The sequence below is a fragment of the Manacus vitellinus genome, unplaced genomic scaffold, assembly GCF_001715985.3.
Source record: "Manacus vitellinus isolate BGI_N305 unplaced genomic scaffold, ASM171598v3 scaffold_9_pilon, whole genome shotgun sequence".
Lineage (NCBI taxonomy): Eukaryota > Metazoa > Chordata > Aves > Passeriformes > Pipridae > Manacus > Manacus vitellinus.
The window spans coordinates 18,706,118-18,724,691 of record NW_021940917.1 but is presented as its reverse complement, the minus strand read 5'-3'; the positions used below and the strand labels follow the sequence as shown (position 1 = coordinate 18,724,691).

At 36.8% G+C, this 18,574-nt stretch overlaps 1 protein-coding gene across 1 annotated transcript in view; it reads right to left on the bottom strand.

Annotated features, from left to right (window-relative positions):
* Positions 1-18,574, bottom strand: part of AUH (AU RNA binding methylglutaconyl-CoA hydratase) — a 105,851-nt gene that overhangs the window by 64,240 nt on the left and 23,037 nt on the right. Inside the window, exon 4 of the mRNA XM_029965462.1 lies at positions 10,756-10,842. Coding sequence (XP_029821322.1) covers positions 10,756-10,842 — 87 coding nt within the window. The remainder of the gene's footprint in view (positions 1-10,755; positions 10,843-18,574) is intronic.

The window sequence follows — 18,574 nt, the reverse complement described above, 5'->3', positions numbered from 1 at the left end:
TGCATTACCGGAGGAAAGTATGCTATAAATTGAAGAACAGATTAAAAGTTCCACAATTCATTATCTAACTCTAGCAGATTGAGAAAGTGTGGCAAATATCTGCCTACATACATCTGCAGCACATGAGAAACCTTTAAATCACAGAATAGCTGAGGCTGGAAGAGACCTCTGGAGGTCACCTGGTCCAACCCCTCTGCTCAAACAGCATCACCTTCAGCAGGCAGCTCAAGCTCATGTCCTGATGGCTTTTGAAGATCTCTAAGGAGGAAGACTCCACAAGTTCCTTGGGTAACCTGTATGAATGCTCAGTCACCCTCACCCTCAGAGTGAGTAAGGACTTTGTGACGCTCAGGAAGAACGTCCTGTGTCCCAGTTTGTGCTCATGGCCTCTGGTCCTGTCACTAGACACCACCGGAGATAGCCCAGCTTCTTCTTCTTAACTCCTTCCCCTTTAGACATTTCTATATTGATGAGATCATCTCCTGAGCCTTCTTTTCTCTAGGCTGAACAGCCCTAGCTTGGTCAACCTTTCCCCATAGGAGAAACGCTCCAGAGCATTCATCATCTTCATGGCCCTTCACTGGACTATCCAGTAGCTCCATCTTTGTCTTCTGCTGGGGAGCCTAGAACTGGCCACAGTACTCCAGCAGTGGCCTCACCTGTGCCGATGAGAGGGAATGGATCACCTCCCTCAACTCCCTGGCAACACTCATTGTCAGCCCAGGATACCATTGTAGTTCTTTGCCACGAGGGCACAGTGCTGTCTCATGTTAACTTGGTGTCCACAGGACTTGCATGGCTTTTCTGTGCAGCTGCTTTCCATATCATTACCCCCAGCATGTACTGGTGCATGGGGTTGTTTGCACTTTCCTTTGCTGAACCTAATGAGGTTCCTGTCAGCTTACTTCTCCACCTTGGTGAGTTCCCTCCAAATAACAGCACAACCCATTCCTTATGCTTTTAAGCCAGCAGCAAACTTGCTGAGGGTACACTGAACCCTGCACTGGCCCCTGGGATACACACTGCTGGCTAGGGGCCTCCAAGCAGACTTCATGCTGCTGATGCCCAGAGTCTGCATCTATTCATTTAGCCAATTTTCAATCCACTTCGCTGCCTGCTGACCCAGTCCATCAGTTACTTTATGAGAATCTTATAAGAGACACTGTCAAAAGCCTTACTGAAGTCAAGGCAGAAAATATCCACTGCTCTTTCCCCACCTACGAAACCAGTCATTTCTTCATAGGTTATAAGACTAGTCAAGCAAGATTTCCCTCTCTGTGATTCCATGTTGACTACACCTCACAACTTTCTGGTCCCTCATCTGCCCAGTAGTAGTTTAGTTTCCATGTTTACTTGTTCCAGCACCTTTCCAAGGATGAACTTTATTCTACAGATAAGAAAGATCCCCCTCCATGTTTCTTAGTACATTTATTCAAATGTAGCAACAATAATGGAGCCTTCAAGTTAATAAAAGGAATGGTCACATGCCCCCAAAATGTCTTAATAGCCAGACAGAAGAAACAGAAGTCACATCTGAAGAGTGCAAGTGTTAAAGAAAGAATTACAAATTTTAGGTTTGTTACTACAAAACAATGTACTCATTTACATGGTCATTATTTTCAGTGTATATTTCAACTAGCAATAGCTTAAACCCACATAATACTGCAAGTCTATGCCTGATTCCTACACCAACAACACTGAAAGAAAGGTTCAAGACCTGTTACTTTACAGTCTCCTTATGAACCTTATATCTGCAAGTTTTCTGGATGCAAGTTAGAAAAGTGTTTTCAAAAGGTCACGGATGCAAATAGGAATTTTGAGTCAGCAGTAATGATTATTTAAAACCACACCCTAATTTGCATAATAACTGGGAACGGATCCTTAATTTGGCTTTAAAATAATTAAGTTCATACCTAGATATTCTTATCTTGTAAGTCAGAATAGACTTCTCTTCCACCTGGGCACTACATAGATTTTTGATCTCCCTTGGTGATGTGACTCTTCATTGTAAAAATTAAGATTTTTTTTTCCATTAAAAAAAAATTTAAAGGACATAAACTATGCACCTTGAGTGGCAAGTAGAGGTGGACCATATGCAATTTTGATAATTGCAATATTCTTTATAGTAGGAACATTATAATCACAAAATTACACTTACATATTAGATAATTTTTGTCATAGGAAATCAGAAAAATAATTGCAACACAATACTATATCTTGATTTCATCTTAAGGGACCTTTTCCTGAAGAAAAATAATAATGTTAAGATGGTATATTATCACTGGAATGTCAGGGTTTTTTTCAGGCATTTACCTTACCTTGCAAAATCTGTTATCAAGTCAGTGGCTACAACAGTTTGCTTGCATTTTCAGTTGTAACACTACCATCAAGAAAAGACCTTTCTATGGGGGGGAAAAAAGCTAACAGAAATCAAATACTTCAACAAATATTTTCATTCGTTCTGTAACACTAAGAAAACCAATCAATGAATGTAGCAAAATATGAAAGAGTCTGAGAGAGATTGTCAAATCTTCCTATAGGAAGTTTAAGGTAAAGAAGATTGGTCAAACCATTTTTTGCAAAAGGCAAGTAATTAAATGCTGCAAAGCTTTACCTCTCATAATTGCAAAAAGAATGAAAAAGCAACTACTCGAAGTAACTTACATGTCTTAAAATATTTTTAAAAAATGTATCCATCTGCAAAAACATGACCACACACTCTTAATTCTGAATAGGCTATGTATGCATTTGGACACACACAGCTTTTTGCCATTCATTTGCTAGAGTACAGCTGTGAAAGGCTTTTATCTACCCTCTAATTCCTGTGCTCTGGATAAGAAGCTTAATAGACTGCAACTGTTAGTAGAGTTGTTTGAACATCAGTGTCTTTGCTTTAATACCTTCAAAGTTCAGGCAGACAATCCACAGCAGTAAAGAGCTGCATAAAAAAAATGCATTTTTTTATGCATTTTAAAGAAATTTTGCTTTTTAGTTAAAAAGGTTACTGTGCATAGCTTACAGTTGATTATTAAGCAAAAGATATTAATAAAGTTTTTCTTCCCTTTATTATGACAACAGCTAAAGCTCCTCACTCAATCCCATTAATTTCCCAGTTTCCTCCAGTGATTACTCACTCTGATATATGACCTAGAAAAAATATTTTTGAAAGACAAAAAAACCAATCAAAACAACCTTAATATAGGAGTATTAGGAATATTACATTCTTATTTTTTAAAATTTTCTATTTGCTACTTTATTGTGGACAGGTAATAGAGACACTGTGTTTTACAGTCTTGATAATAGAAACAGAAACTGGGAAACTAAATGGGAATGAAAGAGGTGCTTTAATCAAACCATTTAGCTACAGTTTGCTATAGCCAACTCTTCCATTATTTTCTTTTTGCATTATATAAAATTATTTGCATATTTCATTCATCTTCTGTGACACACTTCAGTTTGATAAACAGATTCCTCAGTTTCTTCATATTTCCTAATGTTCCACCTTCTAGTCTCGTTCTGCCTTCAGCAAGACAATAACGAAGTAAAACCCAGGTGATAGAATCTACTTTCTGTGCAAATGAGTAAAAGCTTTGGATAGAAGAAAAATTAAAATTATTTCTTGTATTTCTTACCCTTACTAAGTACATTTAAGAATTTATTACTAACACAAACAGCAGAGCACATAATCAAGTAGTGAATTTATAAAACACAGGGGATAACACCAATGTTAAACGAATTCAGTTACATTTTTACATTCTACTTCTATGTAATTTTTTTTATTTCCTAAAGCTCACACAAAATAAAACTCAAACTACAGTCTCTACATAATATATACACACAATACATATGCACAACTATAGTCTCTAATATAATCTCTACTAAGAAAATCAAAAGGGATATGTTTTTCTTTTTTTCTTTTACCGTCTACTTGTCTGATTTACAGTATGAAGACAACACAAGCATCCTTGTTTGATTCAATGCATTGCCCAGTCTAGTGCTAAATTACCTTTATTTCTAAATTACCACAATGTATCAAACAATAGTTTCAAGCCCGCTCATTCATGGAATACTACAGAAGGAACGCTCCCTAACATTTAACAGGAAGCATAATTTTTTTTTCATTAACTAGCTTGGCAATATCAAGCCAGTGCATACCTAGGCAAAAGGTGTGTGCAACACAAGACTAGAACATGCTACTCTGAAGTCAAAGCCTCATGCCTGGGCCAGGCAATGACATTTGGATTTCTTAGACAGAAGGACAACTTTATGCTTTCAGTACCACGCCAGGAGTGCTGCCCTTTTAATACTGATGCGTTCTAGGAACAGAGCCAGAGACCAAGACAGGCAAAGAAAAAGAGCTAACAAACTATTCCTTCTCACTCAGGGATTTCAAACCTGAGCAAGGTGAGGAAGGGGTTGAGTTTTCCAGGGCATCAAACATACAAAATGTGGCTCCCTAGAGAGGGAACAGCCGCTCTGGACAGCAAGTCATACTGGAGGCCTGTTCTAACAGAGTGCAAACTGGCTGTGTTGATCTCAATAGACCATTTGAGCAAGTAGTACCCTCCTTTTGGGTACAGTTACTTTTTGTGGAAGGAAAATTAAAGAGTCATGTCCAGAACATAGACTCTTTTCCTCATAAAGCAGCACTTGGAATTACTGCCAGTAGGAAAACTAAACTACTGCTGAGGATATGTTGATTTTTTGTCAAGGCTGTACAGCAGCACCAGGGATCAAAGCAATGAATCAGCAATGCAAAGCCACCTCTGATCTTCAGATATACACAGAAGGAAAATCAGCTTATTCTAATATTCAGGTCCTCTATTTCGGCATTTCTTTTGTAAGTTTTTAGAAGGTTATTATTGGGGTGTGGGGAGGGAAACGTATCAGCAATTGTGGAAGTACTGTTGTCATATAAATAGCTAATAAACATCTTGGTAGAGAAGTTTAATATTGCATTTATTGTCTCTAAAATGGTACAGAGTTTAGAATTGTGGTTTTTAATTAAAACCAATCCAGTGCAATTTGACAAAGCCCCTAATTTCCGCTCTGCATGGACAGAACTGTCTGTTTAGGAAACAGGCAACACTTTGTCAACAGGTATCTTAAATTAATTCAATATTAAGAGAAGCAGTAAATCTACTACTGGAAAGCAACCAAGAGCTCAGCAACACACTCAGAATGCAAGCAGTCAAGGACTGCATTAGCTATGCAGTACACTTAACCAAAAAGGCAACCACACAACACAGCAAGCGGAATACTGTGCCCTGTGCCAAAATCTCCCTTTCACGGTGTCAGCAACACAAAAACACCATGATGCCTGAGGCAAGCTGCTAAGCATGGCTCTGCTAGCTGTACATTAGTCCTTTTTCAAATCTGATAGCCGTGAAATTTCATTCAGCTTTCCAGTAAACGCCAGTTACAACCTGTATCCCTCTTCCCTACGAGAGAAATCATCAGTTCTTACCAAAAGATTTCCAAACTAGAGTACTCTGCCTTTGATGGCCAGATCCGCCTCCAGCAAACAGATAAATTGGGTAAATGTTACATAAGGAGCAGTAATCAGGCTTGGAGTGTTCATTACTAAACCAGGATTTTAAATGCTAACCAAAGCTCCACAGAAGCACCAGAAACTCAAATAGCAATATAAGGCACTGCACTGACCTCATCAGTTATTACTCTTGCTTACTTTTGAGAACTCACAGTGGGAAGGTGGGGTAGTAGTTGGCAGACCAGAAAACAATTGAAATTTTTATAATCCTGATATCATTCTTGGGATTTCTGAGAGCTTGCATCCGAAACTGAACTGTAGAATGTAACGTGGCACAAAGAAAAAAACTCCCAAGGATGCATGATCTTCAATAGTCAAAACTGGAACTTTTTGGAAAAGAGGATGTAGTCCAGAAGGATGAACAAGTGCATTCTTTTAGGTAAGTTAAAAGTTTGGTGATGACTGAAAGAAGCCAGAATGACACAGAAATTGCTAAGGAAGGGAGGGAAAAAAAATCTATATAGAGATGTATCTGTCTTGAATAAAAAAAGCACACAATAAAAAACACAAGTGCAAGCAACTGACCACAAGGTGCTTTCTGAGGATGATCTCATTCAAACTATGTTAAAACTAACGTTAAAACTAATCATATCTGTAAAAATTATGTATAAACAAAGTTATTAAATATCACCACTTATTGAAGTTGTATCACAACTTAGGTATCAAAATTAATCATCTGCCTTTCACAAAGTACTGCGAGGTTTGTTATAATGCAACATAATCTACAGAAAACAAGTAATGTCAGTATTTTATTAAAAATTTCATTCTTAACTTAGTGCAGATCTAGGTTCCATTAGGCCATGAGTAAGGTGTTTTGTCTCCAAATGTGAAATAAAAAACAAGCTGACCACTCTTTAATCTTAAAAAGCAACCAAGAAAGTCAGTCTCCAGTTTTTATTCCCTGCTTGTGGGATTTGGGTACGTGCGCCTATGTTCTTTGGAACAGTTTTGCTAAACAGTAAGTTTCTCACTTATTAGAGGCTGGGGCCAAATGTCACTCTGAGTAATTACATGTATTGGCTGAGTTGAAATTTTTTCTACAGCTTCACTTTTTCTTTCTGTTGAACAAGGTGTTTTTATGGAGGAGTGTGGTTACTGCATTCAGCCCCATACATAGCCTCAGTTTGTTTTGCAACTGAAATCCCAACAGATAACATACCTACAACAATAATATCACAGCCCAGACATGGACTTCATGGGAGTCATACTATAAAAATACATAATGAAGATCTGACCCAGAATGATAGGGGTTTTTTACCCCCCAAAGCATCAAAAACAAGGCTTCTGGAAGTCAGTGTAATTTGATCAATTTAGGCAGGCCTGTCTTGTTGTGCACGGTTACAAGAGATCTATTAAGGCTGTCTCTCCTTGTTTCTTGAGGGTAAAGACAGTCTTACATCTGCAGTGAAGTGCCTCAAGGCAGAATATAGTAATGGACAAGTACTCTTACAAATTCTAAAGAAAAAGAAAAAATACAAAAACCCCAAACACACACAAAAAAAATACCAAACCCCAAACAAACCCCCACAATTCTGATATAATCTTAGCAAAAGCAACCACTGCTAAAAATAGAAGCTGTTTTGATTCCCCTCCCCACAACTTAAAGATCTTAAGTGCTGCAACTAATGGCTCAGTTCAGTTTTTTCAGCCCTTTTATGTGTTTATTTTTAAACCAAGTGATATTTACTGCAGTCTTACTACTTCACCCAAATTTAGCAAGAAGTTATAAATTATGCCCATATAAACAAGTGCAGTATGCTTTTAATTTCCAGAAAATTCTCTTCTGTAGCTGTATTCCAAAATGATACTTCAGCTTTTTACAAAACCACTAGCATAAGGATTTTAAATGTGATGAAACTGACAGACACTAAGGAAAGCCTAAGCATGCTAAAAAAGCTAAGTTTATGCAGTTGTTTGAGACATAATTAACCTTTAGTGTATTTTGTCTCTAAAGGTAACTTAATGGTCTTCTTTCTGAAAATATAGCTAAAAAGAAGTATCTCCTTACTAGGTCACACGTCTGAATACAAATTATCAAAACATGACCTAGTTCTGAAAAGCAAAAAGTAGAATACATTTTAAATGAGATTAAAGCATTTAACTCAGATAGAAAAAGAACAAAGTAGGAGATTGGAAATATTTTTCCCTGGCTATACAACATTCTCAGTGGTAAATACTAATTTGAAAATGGTTTCTCCTCATTAACCACCTCACAACATTCTAGTTGTTCCCAGGCAGGAAAAATATCATTATCATTTTCAATATACAGATTCATTGCAGTAACCAAATGCAAATAAAATGTCCCCATAGTTCCACAAAAACTACATTCTGTAATGACAGATCACTTCTTCAGAAAAAAAAAAGGAAAAGAGCTAAGAGCCTCTGACTTGCTACAAAATTATATTCACTTCTTTTCATAAGGACATCACACAACAGGACATCTTGTGCAGCCATCTAATCTAAACTCATAATTTTTGTTTTATATTCTCTACTAGTTCCTGGTATAGGGAATTACACACAGACTCCCCACTGGACTACTACATCCAGCTCTGAGATCCCCTGCACACAAAGGGCTTGATCTGTTGGAGTGAGTCCAGAGGAGGGACACCAAGTTGATTAAGGGGAGGGAGCACCTCTCCTGTGAGGAAAGGCTGGAGCATTTGGGATTTTTCACCCTGGAAAAGAGAAGTCTTTGGGGTGACCTAATTGTAGCCTTCTAATACCGGAAGGGAGCCCACATGAAAGATGGAGAGGGACTTTTTACAAGGGCATGGAGTGACAGGATAAGGGACAATGGCTTCAGACTGAGAGTAGATTTAGATTAGATTTTAGGAAAAAGTTCTTTACTGTGAGGGTGGTGAGGCACTGGAACAGGTTTCCCAGGGAAGCTGTGGATGGCCCATTTTTGGAGGTGTTCAAGGCCAAGTTGGATGGAGCTCTGAGCAACCTGGTCCAGTGAAAGGTGTCCCTGCCCATGGCAGGACGTTGGAACGAAATGATCTTTAAGGTCCCTTCCAATCCAAACCATTCCATGGTTCTATGTTTTTTAATTGCTTTGCAAAGACCCTTCAGAAAAATGTTAGAGCTGTTCTATAACTACATCTACTGCTGTCATTGTATGTTCAAAAAAACTATGCATCAAAGATGTATATACTGGGAATACATCATGTGACCTAAAAATTAAAGCTACTTATACAGTATGCATGTTTAAACATACATGATATGATAATTGACCAGCAATATTAGAAGTGATATCTCAATATTCTTCTCTAGTCCTTTAAAAATTAACTAGGAGAACCTTGTAGTGACTGTTCTGTTTATGTTTTAAAGTGGAAATGGCAAAATGGGGAGAGGGAGGGAGTAAGGAAAGGGGAAAGGGAGAAGGGAGAGAAAGAGGCAAAAACGAGAGAGGGGAGAGAGACACAGTCAACCTAAGCAAAAAGTTTTGTTACAGTACGAGACAAGGGCTATGGGGCTTCTGTTTTTCAACCAGAGGCATGTCTAATTGCTATTACATCCCCACACAAACCCTCCTGTCTAGGTACTTCAGTGGCCTGGGTTCTCAAATATTAATTCCACTCCCTCACAATTCCAGGCTTCTTTCTTGAGAAAGAGACTAGAGATCAATGAATAAAAGCACTCATAGAGGTTTCCTGAACCTCAAGTAATTCACTATAACCACAATGATCCAGTGTAAACCTTTCAGATAACACTGAAAATTTGCTTACATATTTAGTGGTTAAACAGTCTTACAGGAACCTTAATGAAGATGAACACTACCAAATATTTTTCTCAAAGTTTTTTTCAACTCTGAGGCAAAATAAAGCATCGAATCACTGTGAATATTTTCCATCATTCAGTGCAGAATGCTGTATTCAAATACTTCATGCTTCAGAAATTTTCTCACTTTAAAATCCAAAAATAATTGAATTAAAAAGCTCCACTTTCTAATCACCGGAAAATCTTGAAACCAGTTGCCCCTATTTAAACATTAACAGCAGCTCAAAGTGTTTCCAGTAACTTCAGGCCAAGGAAGGCTGAAAAAATATTAGTGCTAAGGAAGCCTCCCAAAATTCTTACAAAATCCTGAACTGAACAATTTGTTGCTTGGCGTTCCAACAGAAGGACAAACACCAGCATGATATACAATATTAGCTGCAGGAAATTAATGATCTAAAATTAATGATTCTAGGCATTTCACAGATTTTACTTATCTAAAGAGCCCTTACGGTCTACTGTCATGTCAAAGACATGACATTCATTTGAGGGCACAAGTTTCTCCATGAAGTACCTAATCAAAGACACATTCTTCAGCAGTTTGTCATTTACCTGAAAAAACATACTGGTATCCATTCACAACATTCTGCCAAACCAATATCTGACACAGTGTTCTTAAGGAAATGTATCTAAAAACATTTTCTGAGAAATTATTTATTCCTCAGAGTTTCGTGCCAAAATTTCAAGTGGCAGAATATGTTTCATACGTAAATTAAATGCAGAAAATTAATTGCTTCGAACTTGGAACACTATACTTCTCTTTTCAACAGAAGATACTGGCAATAGCCTGTTGAAAAACAACTATATTAAAACTGATCATCAGAGATGTAAAAATATGATTATTTGATGGTGAATTCATAATGTAGAACTTACAGAGAAATTGTACCTTAAAAACTGGTACAAGTCCATTAAAATCTCAAACTATTAACAGGTTTTACTACACCAGAGCAACTGCATATCAAGCAAAATTTAAGAAGGCTTAGTAGCTAAATTTCTATCAGCAGTCGATGTTTAACATGTTTCTACAATATATTAGACCATACTAATTATACCAACCACAAGAATTCAACAGTGAAAACTAAACTGTAAAGCACTTGGATGTCACTGAACAATCCATCCTTTACAAAAACAGAAGGGAAAATCACCTCTATTCCCATTGAGATTTAGCTTTTCTAGCATCCTTTAAAAAATTCCAACTCATTTTGGAACATTTTAAAAGAATAAATGCATGATGATTCATGTTTATCAACACACTCCATAATCCTTACTGAGTGCCTTCCAATTCAAGATCTGTGATGTGAAGTTAAACAGTTATGGGTATCCTACTACCTGTCAAGAATTAACCATGCATGTTTATGTTATTCCTCTGATCTAATGCTCCTCAGGTTAAAGTTACAATAACATTGTTCAAGGGAGAGGTTACTTACCCAATTCATTAATAGTTGCTCTCGCTCTTGAGACAAAAGAACTAACTTCACTTGAGTGCATTTTTGCCCTTTCTTTAAGGTCAGCACCTGTAAGTGACATTTCACACACACGTTAGCAAGCTCTATACAGTATTGTTAATGTATTTTCAAAAGTAAAATATTCCTTCATTCATAGAAAATATAAATCTACTTTTAGACGAGGAGTTTAAATTGGTCACATAAATTTTCCACAGATTTCAAGGAAAACATGACCTATTTATCCAGGAGAAAAAAAGAAAAACAACAAACCAAAGACCAACCAACCAAACAAAAAGATAAATTATCATAACCAGATTTTCAAGAAGTATATTCTTCCCAGTGACATTTCTTCTTCTCATATTAAAATTGAGCATTTATGCTTATAGTTCATCTGACATACTATTTTATTTTCCCAACTGTGTCACAAAGTCTGATAAATATGTGGTTTTCATATTGTGCTCTTGTTATTCTTTTATTGGTAGATCATACAATACCTAAGGTGCATGGTTTTACATTAGCAGACAATATTTATCTAAATAAAAATCTACAGTGGACCTAGTTCCATTTTTCAACTCAGTTTCAACTCATTTACTGAAATGTATTTTTGAATAAGTTACATACCATCATCATTTTTGCTTATAAAAAATGCCACAGCTTGAAAATTTTTATCTATTTCTTTATGAATATATGAAAATTATTCTGTTTAACAAGCATACTGCAACTAGACATGGATACAAACGTTTTTAAAAATTCACTTGTAGTATAACACTGACATTTTCTCTCATGAGTATGTAAAAAAAAATAACTCAGCAGTAATAATAGTAATAATAATAGCTAGATAGAGAAGCCGATCTTTCTTACAGAGGAAGAATACATAAAAGAGACAAAATCTGCATAGACACATTTATTCTCCAAAGAAGTGAAACAGTTACATGGCAACTGCACATGTATTTTTTCTGTTTGGTAAAAAGTAACCTATTGAGCTAGTCTCTAGGCATATGGCTAAATAAGGCAAATAACCAATATTAAAAAAAAAAATAGTTTCATGTTTTTCTACCCTGAGAATCAAAATACTATCCATTCAGGAAAATGCACTGAACTCAGATTAAGTGAAGACTGTAGATTAGAATTAAGTTACACAGTCATAGGTTTCCCCTTTTACCTTTCTGGACATAACTCATGTTAGGCACTCTTGAGCCTCTTCATCAAACATAGTTTTAGACATACTTTTATTGACAGCATTAGTTGTAACTCACAACTCTAGTCTAGCTCTGTGAAAACCAGTCTCTCTGATATTTTCTGATGGACATTCAGCTGTTGATTTACAGTACCAAGCCCAACAATTCAGCTCTACATTTGCCCTTTCTACTTCCATCATAGCAAAGCTCCTTATTTCACCAGGATTTCTGCTCTCCTTTTACCCATGTCAATAAAAAAACAATGAAGCATCAGTCCTGGCTGCAATTTGCATGTTTCCCACTAAGTAAAGTCAAGTTTAATTTACACTATAAGGCACTTTGCCAAAAAACTTCCACACAACCTTCTAGGATGTGCCCCAGCTGAAGACAGTATGACAGGATAGTTGACCAGACATAAAAATATACGAGTATAAAACAGGAATTACTATGGTCAAGTCTGCACTGCAGCAAAATTGCAACTGCTACCTTGGCAATTCACAGTCATTGCACAGAGAAATCTTGCCAGGAACCTGGAAAGCAAACACAGTTTGCATCCATAAATCTGGATAGAACTCTGATTCACATAAAACTGCAAGCAACTTTCACAAATGCATTTATAAGCTAAAAGGAGCTTCATGAAACTTCATGTCAAAACCTGCTTTAAAAGTTATGTCAGCAACTGTGTGAACAAAATATATCATCTATTTTTTATCAGTTAATGTCTGGTCTAGCTTCTACAACTCTGGCCAAATCATTGCCTTTATAAGAACAACACAAAACTGTGTGCTTTATTAACAAGAAAACTGTGTAATCTGACTCAAAGCTTCCACACACTGAAATCCTGCTTACTTGTCATACCCTTGAAAAGAATTATAAATAAAACATCTAGTATTACTGTTAATAAAATCTTCTGTCAATATATGATTAAGACAATTTTTAAGTTTTGATTTATTCAGACTAATGGAAAAATGGACTCAATCAAAAAACCTCAACCCTTCTAAAATAAAAAAATTAACAAACTGCAGACTTCTTCCTTCAGTTAGAATATACATTTCCTTGAAGACCTTTACAGAAATCTATTAAATTTAAAAAAAAAAACTTGTGTAGGAATGGATTAATATGTACTTTCTAATTTAAAATTAATGATTTTAATTACTGTAAAGAAATATCAGATCTTAGTGCCATAACCAACTTTTGTAATCTAACATTTCCCTTTTTAAGTGTTTCTCCCTTATAAATGCCAAGGAAGTGGAAAGAGTCCTTTCGGTAGCCCTTTTTCTATTTTAGCTCTCCAAAGCATAATAATAGTAACTGTAACTTTCTGAGGGAAGAATTTCAGTCAGAAGCCACTCCAAAAGAACACACGCCTTGGCATCCTCTGGTTCACAGGAGACAGAACTGCCACAAACTTAATACTTTTGTTACTGTTGTAAAGATTTGACTTCTGGTCAAAGAATTATTAAGAATTCTGTGACCCAAATAGCAGAGAACTATTCAGGTGTTTCTTCAAAATCTGTTCTCAAGTCAGAAGCAGAAAAGGCTAAGTTTCTGAAGCCAGCCATGAAGGGGACTGCAGATTCAACCAGAGACTTTGCTCTCTCAGCTACAGAAATCAAAGACCGCTCCTCTCACCCCAAGTTTTCTCCTTCAAAGCAGCTGAAAATAGTATTTGCTCAACTGCTGAGAGCAACAAAGTAGATAGGCTTTTCAAACCACAAAAACTCTGACACAACGAACCTCTGCAACTTTCCCATGGGCCACAGCTGAAATCTGTGGGCACGATTGACCCAGCTGCTTCCCCCTATCCACTCCCAAACGACTCCAGGGGCTGTACTGTGGGTCTATTGCTCCCACCCACATTGAACACAGGGCTCTCTAAGCCCTTCTACCCAAGAAAGAAAGAAAGGGCAAACCTGAGCTACCAGTGAGCTGAGGCAAACTAACTGTTTCAGTTTTGATTACACACTGTAATTATGTTCCCACATCCATCCGGTTTGTACCGGAGCATGAATCATTGTTTTCTGGCGCTTTCTCGCATCTCAGTGCTTCGTCCCACTAATTGATTCTCATCTGCTCAGAATACTAACAAAAGCTAGTCAAAACCACCTGTGATTTTAGGAGTCATGCTCCCCAATTCTCACCTTCCTGCTCCCAGCACTTAATCAGCTCTTTTCTAAAGATTATAAAATGCCATTTCCAAATTACTAGTTGCTAGTACAGGACAAAAGAGAAGTGCCACAGTGAAAGACTACACTGTCAGTGCCATCAACCACTTCCTCCTACAGCTACATTAGGAGTTGGTCAGGTACTCTCCACTTGTGAATAAACTCCTATTGAACCAACTTAATTCACCGAAGTATCACTTCCAAATTTACACAGAAGTTCTCTCTGGTAGGAGAGAACTTCCCTGCAGACTTCCAGTGAACAGATCTGTTTGAAAAACACCAGTATAAACAGCAGTCTTTAGGACGTCTGCTGTGCTGCAAGTACATACACTGGTCTTTCCAGATCAATTCTTGAAACTGATGTGAGGAAGACGCATGCTGTTCTAAATACCACCTACACTTCTACTGAAGTTTGTCAATCCAAAAGGTAGAAATGTCTGTTTGATTTTGATCCATCACTTTCTTATTCCCCTCCTCCAACACTGGCAGAAAATAGGAAGGTTGGTTATTTTTTTTTTTACCTTACTTCCCCTAAATATGAAAACCCCGTCGGAATAACTCTCATTTGCATGGCTTTAAACATTACCCTACTCAAAAGTTAGCTGTTGTACACTGTCAGTTGAGAGAGTTTTCTCAGCATGTGCCTGACTTCCATTTCACAACGATGCCAGAGAAAATGTTTATTTGAGAAAGCCAAGGGCAAGCCAGCAAGATGAGCACGTTGCTGTTATTCACCAGCATTTTTCCACTTGCAGGTATGTACGACAAGGATGGCTATTTAACTCAGAGAACATACCAAAGGAAACCAAGTTTTACAGTGATTACTCTGACCCCTCTTGCCTTTTTTGGATATTTTCACAAACTTTCTAAACATAATTTATATACTGTTGAAAAGCTATGTGTTGTGTTTGAAAAATACGTTCCAACATCTTTGTACAAGCCTCACTTTTTAAATACTGTAAATGCCTAGAAATCTTCTTGTACAGACTGTTCTATACTACTTCCAAAACACACCACAAAATCTCTAAACTAGAAAGGCATAAAATTTAAAGGTTTATACATGATACTATAAAAATTAACTTTGTAAATAAATATTTTTCATTAAAAAATAAGTCCTTTAGAGAGTTCGCACACCAAAATTAAACAGTGAAGTTACTCTACCAAGTGTCCTTTGTCTGAGACAATGCTACTACACTTTTTCTAAGAGAATTTCTTTTAATTTAGTGAGAGAAATAAGACATTTTGGCAAAAGATTTTACAGGAGTAAAATACAACCAAGAAAAGCATTTCACTAAAAGATTCAACAAAAAGACATAGTTCACAGAAAACACCCACTACAAACAATCAATATACCAGCTTTAGTAAAACACAATTCATTTAAGTTATCCACAAAAGGAGGAAAAGAGTAAAAGAAGAAAACAGATTAAAAGAGGAAAGAAAAAAGGAAGAAAGGAAGAAAGAAAGAAAGAGAGAAAGGAGAGGAAAATAGTTACCAACATCTTTTTTCTCCAAATTTCTAAGTTTCAGAAATAAAGCTTTTACATCCTGAAATCTATTTAGGACAACTTAACTCCCAGTTTTGAACAGCAACTGCAATACTTCATGAAACAAATATATTTATTTAGAGACAGTGTCAAGTCTAACCCAAGTAAAACTTTGTTAATACAGTAACAGGCTATAAATATTATTCTATTGATATATATTTCCAGTTTATATCCATAAAATCCTTTTAAAAACCCAAAAAGCAAAATTTGAATTTGATTATAACAATGTCACCATGTAGATTAATGATTTTTATTTTGCTTTCAACTAACATCTTTCTGTATGTAAAGCTATATGCTTGACAAATCACAGCACAAACAAAGTCAGTGACTACTGAAATCTCTAGCCCATGTAAAAGAAAAATGTTTTATGCTTTGCAGACAAAGTATCTTGAATACAAATTAGTTCAGTCTGCTCAAACAAGAACAGACAGAATGCATCATAACTATGGACTATCGTGGGCAACCTTCCAAAAAGTAACAAAAAAACTTATCATCTGTTTGGTAGAATAATAGACTAAAGTCTAAACTGGAAAGAATCTCTAGAGAATCACCTGGTCCAACCTTCTATTGAATGCACAGCCCTAAATTAGGTTATCCAGGCCACTCTATACATCCTTGCAAACAGAGTACTTTTCTCTGATACTACCAGGCACAGGATGACCAGTTCTCTCTCCCTCCTCAGCAACCTCCAGTCCTCTAATCACCTTATGCTGGCCTGCTAAGTGCTGAGTAGAATAAGCATGTCTTGATCCGCTGATGGTTTTCTTCCTGATGCAGTCCATGACACTGTTTGCCTCCTTTACTGCCACAGTACACTACTAGCTCACGTTATGCTTGCTGTCCCCCAGAACCCACAGGCCCTTTGCAGCAGAGCTGTACCCCAGCCAGTCAGTTCCCAGCCTGTCCTGACACTGAACTTTACTCAATTCCGGGTGCAGTTCCTACTTATCTTTGTTAAAAGTCATGCAATTTTTGTTGGTCCAATTTTCCAGCCTGTCAACATCTCTCTGAGGGAATGGTGGCTCCTCCTTCCCATGCACTTCCCTCCCCTTCCACTTTGAAGTCATCTGCAAACTCAGTGAGGGTTTGATCCTACAATTAGAACATCTACAAAGATATTGGATAGCGCTGCCAGAGCCCACACTGATCCTTAAGGAACCCCACTCCAAAGACCACCTGACAGTTTGACTTTGAGCCATTAACATCACATTATCCTTTGATCTTTACAGGTGAGCCCAATTCCATGGTCTGTATGTCCAGACTGTAACTTACCAACTTGTCTACAGGAGGAGTACAGGTGAACTCATCAAGTCCCTTGTTAAAGTCCAGGTAAACAGCATTCATAACTCTTCTTTCATCCACTGAACCAGTGCTTCCACCACAGAAAGCATCATGTCAGTCAGGCACAATTTATCCTTGGTAAACCTGAGCTGGTTTTTCCCAGTCACTTCCTTGTCTTTCACGTGCCTGAAAACAACTTCCACAAACACCTGTTCCGCCACTTCCCCCAAGAAGGAAGTGAGACTGACTGGTCTGCAATTTCCCAAACTTTCGTTTTTGCAGATGGGTAAAATATTTGCCCTTTTGCAGTCACTTCAATGACCTTTTGAATAAGATAGGTGGTGGACCAACTCAGACACATCCAAACAGTTCCTGTTCACATGTGTGTGTCCAACTGGTACAGCTGGACTTTAATTCAGTCCTCCTCTACTGTCAGTGGTTTGCCATCTACTTTGTTGTTGCTTCTTGGTACAGAGACTTGGGACCTGACCTTTCTCAAGCAGACCAAGGCAGAGGGAAAATGGAATATTTCTTTCTACTTTTCCTAAGTTGTTCATAATTAAGCTGCCAGTCCCACGCAGCAGTGGACCTACATTTTCCTTGACCTTATGCTTGGTACTAACATACCTACAGGAGTTTTTCTTGTTACTCTTGACACCTTTTGCCAGTTCAAACTCCAGCTGAGCTTCTTGCATCCTAAGCATATCTCTGCATAACTGAGTGGTTTGGAAGTCCCATTTTCCAGGTGTAAGCTGAATAAAAAACTCCTCCAAAAATATAAAAAGGATATTCAAGAGATTAAAAGACAGGAATTTATTATTTTTTTTAAGAATGAAAATAAATATTCAAATCTAAATGCTTACAAGCTACAGAACACACAAAATAAACTTATAATTTATGGAATATATTTCAATGCATTCCTAAATATTTTCAAGATTTTAGATTCAAATTGACTCTGTAATACTTATAAATCAGTTACAAATTCAGAACACTAAGAAATGAATCATCATTTCATCAAGAATCATTAATTTTAATGCAGAGGTATGAGAGATCTGAAAGTTAAGGATAAAAAGTGAAAAAAGTAGTACCAAAATACCTACTGAACAAAGAAAAGCTAGCAACTTGCTTCTAAGGATCAACTTCTTCTTTGAGTACTACTGAGAAGAAAGACCTCACAAAGCAGTACAACTTACTCTACATTTTCTGTTCTCTGAGATTTTATATTTAAATTTAAAATCAAACATGTGCGTGTAACAGGTAAAATTTATATCAAAAGATCATTCCCTCAAAGATTAATCTCTAAGAGAACAATACATTGTTGGAAAAACATGGCTTTGTATAACACCTTTTTTTTTTTTTAAGTTTCCTTAAGGATAAATAAAAATCTAAGATTCACATTAACTTTATCTACACTGTAGAGCACTTTGAAACTTTTCAATGAAGAAAGAATCCCACAACAGTCCCCTTTGATAAGTCCCCACAAAGTTTTATTCAAACTCTCACATCTTCTCACATTTAATTTTTCCTTTACATTTATTTTTTAATTTGAAGTTAAACAGACATGACCACCACTTTTACGTGGCAAACACGACTTGGACCTCTACATTTTAGTGCATTTCTGTTGTGGTTTAAC